Genomic DNA, 10,448 nt, shown 5'->3' with positions numbered 1-10,448 from the left:
AGTAAAGAATTTCAACCTAGACACATAATTAAACGAAAATTAGACCCGCCAGTGAAGTTTTTAATAAATATAGTGTTTATTTATTGAAAAATATCAAGTTAAAGTTTCAAGGCGGTGAAATGGCAAATTAGCATCGTCTACTGTAGAGTAATGAGCATTTAGCGTCGTCTGCTGTAGAGTAATCTATTGAGGTAAATAATTTTTAATTAAATTAACATACTCAGACTTAATTAACTTTGATGAAACCTGAAAAAGGCACAACTTGAATAGTTACTTGTTAAATTGAAAGTATTCCGAGGACCACTGACTCCCCCTCCAATTTGGTTTTAAAACTGGTCCAGGCAATTTTTAAACTGGTATTTACCCTGTGCTACCGCCATATTGCCCACGCTGGGTGACACCGTGGCCAGTTATTTTAATTAAAATACTTAGGCCACTGGTCCAGTTTTAAAAAAATCCTTATTTCCCACACTGATCCATCTATCCTTCAAGCTTTTACAATCACCCATTGCATTATACTCACCATGGATTAACTAAGGGATAGCGTTAGTTAATCCATGGACTCAGTACTCACTAATCTGCCTAAGTAAGGCAACTTAAGCCTTGGTCGAAACTAACATCTAAAATATAAATAAAAAAGGTATCTTAAGTAAAGAATTTCAACCGAGACACACAATTGAACAAAAATTAGACCCACCAGTGAAGTTTTTAAAACTTTTAGTGTTATAGTTATTGAAAAATATCAAGTTAAAGTTTCAAGGCGGTGAAATGGCAATTTAGCGTCGTCTACTTTAAACAATTAGCGTCGTCTGCTGTAGAGTAATCTTTTGAGGTACTTGCATTTTTAATTAAATTAACATACTTAGACTTAATTAATTTTGATGAAACTTGAAAAATGCACACCTTGAATAGTTACTTGTTAATTTAAAAGTATTCCGAAACGTAACTTCGCTTTAGTTTTTAAATGATTCGATGTGCTGGAGCACCAAAAACCCCATGTTATTCCTATGGGAAAATCGGCGAAAATCTGTGAATTTTCATTTTACATTACGGGAGGGTGTGGGATCTTATCTAGAAGGGCCTACCGGCCCTCTAGAATTTAAGTCAGTGATTAAATGCTATTATTTATGCTATTATAATTGTCATTAAATTAATGGTTTGTCGCGTATGAAATTTACGGTTACGTCTTCTCCAAAATAAACAGTTATCACGCACTCATTATTCTAAGAGAGCAGTAGCTCTCTTAGATAAGACTTCATGCTGCCTTTTCTGTATAGAGTTTTTTCTGATTGGATGTAATTTATTTCGTATAAAATTAACTGTTTTTAAAAAATTCCTCTAAACTAAAATTTGGACCCTTAATATGTGGTTAAAATTTCAAAATGATCCACCTATTAGTTTATTTTATAAAAAATAAAGTTGCCAAGGGTGGTTTTATTTGCATAAAATTAGTCAGTGTTTTTGGTGAAAATGTTCAAATTTTCCCATAGAAATAACATGGGTGTCTAAGTGCTACATTTCATGTTTTTAAATCATGCTTTGACTTACGTTATTGCACCCTATATGTCATACTGTTAGCGTTTTACCGTGGATAAAGCCGAGGAGAAAGCCACTCTTGCACTTACGCTGTTTTACCGCGGACTTTTGTCTGATTTTACTCTCTTTCGTTACAAAAACAGAATGATATTAATAAAACTGTCATTGTAGGCTAAGACCGGAAAGTGTAAAGGATAAGTGTTGAAAATTAATTGCGTGAAGTACAGATATTAAAATTTTCAACTTTTGAAGTCATGATTATAAAACATCTATTATTTTAAAAAATTCTTAAATTACTTTTTTTTCACCGAAATTACTTCAGTAAAATATTTTAACATGAAGCATGTGCATCATTTTACAAAAATAGGTCTAGTACGCGTTTGCATTTTATTTTCTGTCAAAAAGTTTCAATTAGGTAGAGAATTCAGCTCTATTAAAGCTAGATTCCCACTCGACGGAAAACAGGACGGAAATCAGCCAGAAAGGGACTCGACCGAAAAATCTTTACGCCGAGCCCGACGGAATTACCGTTCGGCCAGGCGTAAGTTGTGTTCTATTTTTTCGGTCGTGTTCGGCGTTACGCCGGTGTCTCAGCCAAGGAAATTGTCATACTGACTACGTCATAAATTTCAAGAGCGCACGCATACACGAGATAGTTTGATAGCCGCCATTTTTGTGGTTGACCAAGGCTTATCGGAAACATACCACCAAGAAAAAAAATGAAACTAATGGAAGTAAAAAGAGATTAGATAAATAAGGAAGATTAAATAAGGAAGATTTTATTGAGAAGGTTAGAAATTATCCCTTCTTGTACTATGATCTAAGCGACAAGGGGACAAATATATCAATTCAGAGCGCGAAATAGATGTTGTGGAAACCACTCTAATCTGTCACGTGACCCAATAATATCTACCGCCAAACTCTAAATTCAGTCGTAGTGTGAACGGTCTACCGCCGGATTCTGGCGTAATTAAAATTTCTTCCGTCGGCTGCGTGATTTCCGCCGGGTTTTTCCGGTCGAGTGGGAATCTAGCTTAAGAGAATAAAATGGAAAGAAAGAGAGCTGACAAAATAAAACCGAATGAAAACTTTATTGTAAAGTTTTCGAAGCTATAAAAAGAAACGTGTTGTATAGCTCTCAAAGATCACGATCAATTACAAAACGTTTCGACACTAATAACTACATCACAGTCTAACTTAATTACTACTCGTCGCTAATCTAGCATCAATACCGGTCGACGGTAATCTAGCTTAATTGTCAGTCGTCGGTAATCTAGCTTCATTACTAGTCGTCAATAATCTGCCTTAATTAACGGGCGTTGGTAATCAGGCCTTATTACCAGTCGACGGTTATCTGGCTTAATTACCGGTTGACAGTAGTAGATGGAAAAGGGGCGTTCAAATTCACTTGACGGTATGACGGTATCGGGTTTCAAAGTCACTCGACGGTATCGCGGACTGGCTTCAATATCACTCGACGGTATCGCAGACGATTTTTTCGTAAAATTCTTATCTCCAAAATTCTCTCTTTTATCTTTCAACCAATTCCTTTACTGATAAGATAGTCTATTGACTTTCCATAGTTCAGGAATATGTGATATTGTTATAATACATTGATAACTGAGAGTTTTATATACTACAACATTACAGTAATGGCGGCAGACGTGGTACGCTCGGATTCAAACCTAAATATTAATTAATGTCCAATTCAAATCATAACGGTGTTGGTTTATAACGGTGTAACGTATCTTATTTCATACATCTGTTGAGCAAAATGGTTAATTTTAATCATATCAATTTAAATATTCAAGAAGAGGTGGTCAATAAAACACCCCAAAATTATTTATTTACATCCTTATCAGTAAGGAAATTTTGGCGGGAAATTCAAAAAAAAATCACGCTTGTTTACATTCAAGTTCACTGACAGATAAACATAATTACAACAACCCCCAATCTCGCAAACTTTAATAAATGATAAGATATGTTGATACGTGCCTTGGGTTGTACATATTGGCAATGGACTTACACTGTGTACTTTCCACATGTCGCAAACTTAAAGTTAAACTACAAGTAAACCCTTTATCGTAAGTTCACTGACAGATAAACATATTTACAAAAATGTCCCAATGCTAAGCCTATTACACTGCTAATACTCTATTTAAATCTCTAAGGGTCATTTGTTTACATTATAAGTTCACTGAGAGATAAACATAATTACAACAACTCCCAATGTCGCAAACTTTAATGAATGATAAGATATGTTGATACGTGCCTCGGGTTGTACACATTGGCAATGGATTTACACAGCGTACTTTCCACGTGTCGCAAACTTTAAGTTAAACTACAAGTAAACCCTTTATCGTAACTAGAGATATTTCAAAATATTAGCTTTACCAATGTGAAATGCAGTTATCTTTCACCCGTGTATAAAAGGTCCGACACCCCAAAGATAAAATCATTCTACAGCTAACCACGCTCTCTCCAAGTGAACTACTCTATACAGCAGGACAACAAACTAAAATGTAAGTACTTTTATTATTATTATTATTTTTAACTTTAATATTTAGATGTAAGAGTCTGAAATTATTCCAAGTTTTTATATTAAGGGCTTAAAATTATAAGTTGTAGTTCTTGAATTTATTAGGAACGAATAGTTATGTTTTAGGAAAATAAGAGTTTCAATCTGATGAATTTAACTGAGTTTTCTCCATATTTCTTTTTAGGGACTCTACAAATGTCTTCGAAATATCTTCAACCAAGTCCATCTCCGTTACACCTGACTGCAAGGTTAGACTGGCTTTAACTGACGACTCAACTGGAATCACGTTGACTGAGGAAGAATATTACGAACTCTATGGAATGCGGGAGAAGATCACCAATTATTTCCAGAGTGATGACGCGGAGGAATCAACTATTTTCTTTGAGGGATCATGTTTAAGACGTATTGAGATGAAAAGGTTCCAAGAGTGGAAGGTCCTAAACATCCGTGAACTCGTGGCTGGTAGTGGGAAGAACTATGGGACACTTTTTCCAACCAAGAAAGGGTTCACCATTGGAGGTGTTCTTTGGGGAAAGCTTCTAGAGAAGCATACGCAAGTGGAAGTGTTTTTAAACGCTGCTAAGCGAGTTACCAAGGTGTTAAATGAAATAGTAATGCAACAACTAACTGATTTTATTAAAAAATCATGTAATGGCTGCATTATATCTCATGGTTCGCAATTACAACATGAGTGTGTTACGATGGGCTGGGTAAAACGTGTAGATAAGCATTATTCTAATGCAGTCGATCATTTGAATATGGAGGAAATTACTAATGTTTTTAATAATACAACTTTCTTAAGTTTGTCCTTCTGTAAAAGGATTATTACTTTGATAATATGCAACTCAAAACTTAGCTTGTAAATAAATTGAATAAATAAAAATCTCACTTGGAAAATACAAAAAAAACTTGCTATTTTCTTATACAAATATGTCTCTAGTACAACATTAAGCCTATTTCATTAGTTTAATCTAGATAAAACTAGTTGTAACATAAAGTAAATGATTGATCTTAGTCAAATTTGGATACAAGATAAGATACTAGATTGGTTAAGGAAATCCCAAATGATTAGATGCCTAAACCCCAGACTTGCAGTTTAGATAGATTGGCAAATATTAATTGAGAAATTTGTAAACAAACTATTTCCTTGAACAAATATGACTCTAGTACAGCATTAAGCCTATCTAGATAAAAATATTTGAAAGACGAGATGGATCTTAGTTCCTATCTCTAAACCCTTTCATCTAGATATGGATACAAGATAAGATGCTAGAGATGTTGACTTTGTAGTTTAGACGGATTGGGAAATCCTAATTGAGAAATTTAAAAATAATATTTAACATTCTCAATATATAGTGTGATGAACAAATCGGTAAATAGAGATAGGGGGTGGGGTCAATCTAATCTCTTGGCTCCAGTATTTGAAATGAGTTATCCTACCCTTTGAACTTTACGAAACGTTAAATCAATATTATTTTAAACTCTCAATATAGTTTGATATTGTTAGAGTATGGACTTTGGGTAAAAACAAATAAGACATAGAATATTAGTTTGGATACTATAAATACCGGGTGATTTCATATTCCAATACCATTAGTCCGACGGCATCATCCGAGAACTCGTAAGTTTAAATTTAGTTTTATAGTTAGTCTTACATTTGTCGCGATGGTTATGTGCGATATTTGCGGTGCCAAGTTTGCCCAAAAGTGTAGTTTACTTAGGCATAAACGCGAGAAACACGAGAACGTTTCTTTCAAATGTTCTGATTGCGAGCAAACATTTAGAAGGCGCGATATGTTAGTTAATCACCAAGCTAGACATAATAGTACAGGAGCGTCTGACCGGAAAAACGAACGTCAACCGCGAACCAAGCGTCGTGCGGCTGATGATAGAGCCGAAGTAAAAAGAGCCAAGCTACCTATTTCTGAACCCTCAACGTCCGCTGCGAAAAACTACCCTGATTTCCACGACCTCTCATCGTCTGCCCCGTCCACCGTTACACCGGATACCGACCACGATTTTATGAATACAACGCCGAGCCAACCTGATTATACCATGTCACCCCTAAGTGCCCAAGAAAATGCTGAACTTCATCGGTTAATGGATAGAGAAAATGAACAGAACCAGGATGACTCCATACAATCCTTAAGTACACAAGAAAACGCCGATCTACATCGTTTCATGGATCGTGAAAACGAGGCGAACCTGGATGACTCCATGCCGCTTTTAAGTACCCAAGAAAACTCCAACCTTCATGAATTTATGGACCGGTTCGAGGAAGACCAAGAAGCCGGGCGACAGGATCCCATTATCGAACCACCACAAAACGCACCCATCCCTGACGAGTTAGAGGAGTTAGAAGTCCTAAATCACGCAATTTTCTGCGCTAGGATCACGTCGTCATCGGAAGAAACAGACCCCGAAACCTTTATAAATCGTCGCCGTGATACAATTCTAACTTATTTTTTAAATAAGTTAAGTAAGGATCACGGAATAAAGTGGTATATTACTCTTCGCGTCCGCTATTTTTTTTATCAATATTTCCAGATTAAGTACGTAATCGTTGCGGATTTTGAAGCGATTTTACCGAAAATCCTTACGTGTATACCGGATTCCAAGCTCTCATCAACAACGCAGCTAACAAGTCACATGGCCTGTGGATTTAGTTACGTAGTCGTGGGACCGGACGGGAAGCCATATAAACCAGTAACTTATCGCGGTGAAGACGCCGCGGATAAATTTCTCGAGCAGCTACTGGTTGAGCAGGAAGTCATAACCGAAAAACTAAAAGTGATAGCCCCAATGAATCTAACGATTTTAAAGGCGGAGGACTTTAAATCTGCTTTAAATTGCTATATTTGCGACGGTCCTTTTACGTGGGACAACTGCAAAGTGCGCGATCACGACCATTCAAGTGGTGCATATCGGGGTGCGGCACATAATATATGCAATTTAAAGCTTAGGACCCCAAAGTTCGTCCCCGTGTTCTTACATAACCTTTCCCGCTATGACGCTCATCTGATTATGGAGAAAATCGGTCTCGTAAAGGATCAGGACATAAAATGTATACCCTCAAACTCTGAAACATACATTTCATTCAGTTTGGGTAACCTACGATTTCTGGACACTGTTCGGTTTATGCCCGCGTCTCTCGAGGAACTGGAGAAAAATCTGTCAAAAGGAGGCGTTGATAAATTTGCTTGTATGAAGGAGATTTACACACCTGAGGAGGTTAAACTCCTGTTACGTAAACAAGTTTACCCCTATGATTATATGGATAACATGAAAAAGTTTGACGAAGTGAAACTCCCTCATCAAGAAGCCTTCTATAACAACCTGACCGAGGAGCATATCAGTACCGAGGACTACAAACACGCCCAAAACGTATGGGATGAATTCAAAATCAGGAATCTTGGTAAGTGAAATTCAAATTTATTGGGTAAGGTTTGGTTATAAATTATTAATTTTCTCGTTACTAGGGGATTACCATGATCTGTACGTCCAATCCAATGTCCTTTTACTAGCCGATATTTTCCAAAACTTTCGTGCTATGTGTTTGGATTATTACAAGTTGGACTGCGCCCACGCTTTTACCGGACCCGGATTCGCTTGGGAAAGCGCTTTATCCATGACTAAAGTGAAACTCGATTTATTAGTTGACCCCGATATGCAACTTTTCATAGAGAAGGGTATAAGAGGGGGTGTCTCAATGATTAGTCACCGATTGGCCCAGGCCAACAACAAGGATTTACCAGAATCCTTCGACGCCGAAAAACCCAGCAGCTATATAACTTACCTAGGTGAGAATATATTACTGTTTCACCCCCCAATATATATATTTCTTTTTATTTATTTATTTATTTATTTATGTTTTTTTTCATTATTTATTAATGTTTTTTCTTTTATTTTTTTTCCTCGCTCGCAAGATTGTAACAATCTCTATGGTACAGTTATGTGCGATAATCTCCCAATGACCGCGTTTAAATGGATCAAACCAGGGTTGTAAATTTTTCGGAGAAATAAAACGCGTATAATTTTCCGGAAACTTGAGCTTTGAGTCAATTTATCTAACTTTTAAAGATTTAAAACATTCTCCAGTTATTTTGCCATCTTTAGTAGATTTATTAAAGTACCACCAAATATTAGTGGTTGATTTTCCCATAATTTGTGACTTTAAACAGGGTTAACAAACATAATAACATTAACAACATAAGACCTCGTTTCCCTTCGCAGACGATCACTATCCTTTATGCCTGATAATTTTAGTTTCACTTGGGTCTCTTAACGGTTAGGTCTCGACTCTCAACGCCTTATACCGTCATAAGAGCAAACAGTAACCCTAAGCATGCAAGCGATAGCAAATGAGTGAGCTTTTCCTATAGAGAATAGGGGTCACTAGACTCTGTGCCCTTGGACAATTTTTTACCCCTCCGAATTCGCCTAAAACAAAATAATGAGTGTTTTGAAAAGAAAGGCAATTGAAAATTTTCAAAGTTTTAACCTTTCAATTGAAAAACCGGTAGCGGAAAAATACGGAAAATTTTCCGGGAAAATATAGCTCGGTCATTTTCCGGAAAATTTTCCGAGCGGAAACTTTTCCGCGGAAAATTTTCCGACTTACAACCCTAGATCAAACCTTGCCGTGACTTTACGGAGGAAATTATACTAAACCATCCGGATGACGATGACACTGGATACATACTCCAGGTTGATTTGGACTACCCCCAACACCTTCACAACGATCACAACTGCTACCCTCTAGCACCTGAAAGACGCATAATCACAACGGCTGAACTTTCGCCCTTTTCCAAGGATCAGCTACGTGAATTAAATCTGAAAGAGAAGGATAGCTGCCCGAAACTAGTACCATCGCTCTACAAGAAGGGGAACTACGTTGTGCACTACCGCAACCTCAAGTACTACGTATCCAAGGGACTGGTGCAAGATTCACCGCATTCTATCGTTCAAGCAGGGGGCTTGGTTGAAGCCCTTTATTGACTTCAATACGGACAAACGTAAGATGGCGGCGAATGAGTTCGAGAAAAATTTCTTTAAACTCATGAATAATAGCGTGTATGGTAAGTAACCTAACCTAACCTACCCCTTTATAGTAATTAAATGTACTAATCAATGTTTCTATTTGTAGGTAAGACGATGGAGAACCTACGAAGTCGTATAGACTTTACCCTCGTGAACACACCAGAACGTGCAGTCAAGATGGCCAGCTCACCAGCTTTTGAGCGTTTCTCAGTCTTTAAAAACGACCTGGTGGGTTTCCACCGAGTTCAGAAGACTTTGACGTTGAACCGCCCCATCTACACGGGATTCGCAGTTCTCGATCTCTCGAAACTGTTAATGTACGAGTTTCACTATGACGTCATACGGAAACAATATGGAGACCGAGCCAAGCTACTTTTCACAGATACGGATTCGCTAACGTATCATATAGAGACTGAAGACCTCTACCGTGATTTCGCGGATAAGAAGGAAATGTACGATTTTTCCGGTTATCCAAAGGACCATCACCTCTTCAGTGATGTAAACAAGAAAGTCTTGGGAAAATTCAAAGACGAAATGGACGGTATCCCAATCTCTGACTTTTGCGGTCTTCGACCAAAAATGTACTCTATACTTTCTGCCAACGGTGAAAAGAAAACCGCGAAAGGAATATGCAGGAGGGTAGTAAAGAAGAAACTACGTCATATCCAGTACAAGGAGTGCCTACTAAATCGACAACTAACTATGGCGGAAATGAAACGAATAACTAGTAAAAAGCATGAACTTTACACTGTAAGGCAAACAAAATTATGTCTTAACCCTTGTGATGACAAACGATTTATTATTGACGGTATATCTACTTTGGCTCACGGGCATTTTAAAATCTTGGAAAATAATAAATAAAATAACTGTTATTACCATGCATATTTATTTCTATAATTTTTAGTTCAGGAGGGAGGGAGGGGGGGAAGGCATCCCGCGCCCCGCGAATACACCCGCGAGCGAGTAAAGTTAACCCCGCGCTCTATTTTGCAAAAGACCTATACGCGCCGCGCCGCGTGGGAAGGGGCGCCATGTTTTTTTTTTGAAAGTGTAAATAAAACATATTAAATTATGAAAAAAACTTTATTGCAAATCGCTTGTACATAAATTCCGATTTCATCTTATCGTTCAAATTCTTATCTCTCCCGAAATTAGTGCAAATATCATAGATTTTAACACCCCGACATCTATACAGAGAAAAATAAACGCAAAACCCCCCACAAGTTCGACTGAAATTACCTTGAAGCTGTTTAGAATTAAAAGTTACAGTTACGCTATTTCTCTCCACAAAATCATTGAAACTAAACACTATGGGGGCGTGGCCAAAACTATC

At 37.3% G+C, this 10,448-nt stretch overlaps 2 protein-coding genes across 2 annotated transcripts; both read left to right on the top strand.

Annotated features, from left to right (window-relative positions):
• The first annotated feature begins 3,986 nt into the window (after nucleotides 1-3,986).
• On the top strand, nucleotides 3,987-4,947 carry LOC149646266 (uncharacterized). Its single transcript, XM_089849676.1, has 2 exons — nucleotides 3,987-4,058; nucleotides 4,260-4,947. Coding segments are annotated over exons 1-2 (681 nt in total). The 5' UTR covers nucleotides 3,987-4,056; the 3' UTR covers nucleotides 4,939-4,947.
• A 4,148-nt stretch (nucleotides 4,948-9,095) lies between these two features.
• LOC149646265 (uncharacterized) lies at nucleotides 9,096-9,976 on the top strand. The gene is made up of 2 exons (XM_089850320.1): nucleotides 9,096-9,153; nucleotides 9,222-9,976. The coding sequence occupies exons 1-2, from the start codon at nucleotides 9,096-9,098 to the stop codon at nucleotides 9,974-9,976; spliced, it is 813 nt and encodes a 270-aa protein (XP_089706446.1).
• The last annotated feature ends 472 nt before the right edge of the window (nucleotides 9,977-10,448 follow it).

Source organism: Phalangium opilio, unplaced genomic scaffold, assembly GCF_054372755.1.
Source record: "Phalangium opilio isolate 3A_F unplaced genomic scaffold, DU_Popi_V2 ptg000089l_1, whole genome shotgun sequence".
NCBI classification, from domain to species: Eukaryota; Metazoa; Arthropoda; class Arachnida; order Opiliones; family Phalangiidae; genus Phalangium; species Phalangium opilio.
Note: the sequence above shows the minus strand (reverse complement) of the source record. Positions and strands in the feature narration are given on the sequence as shown.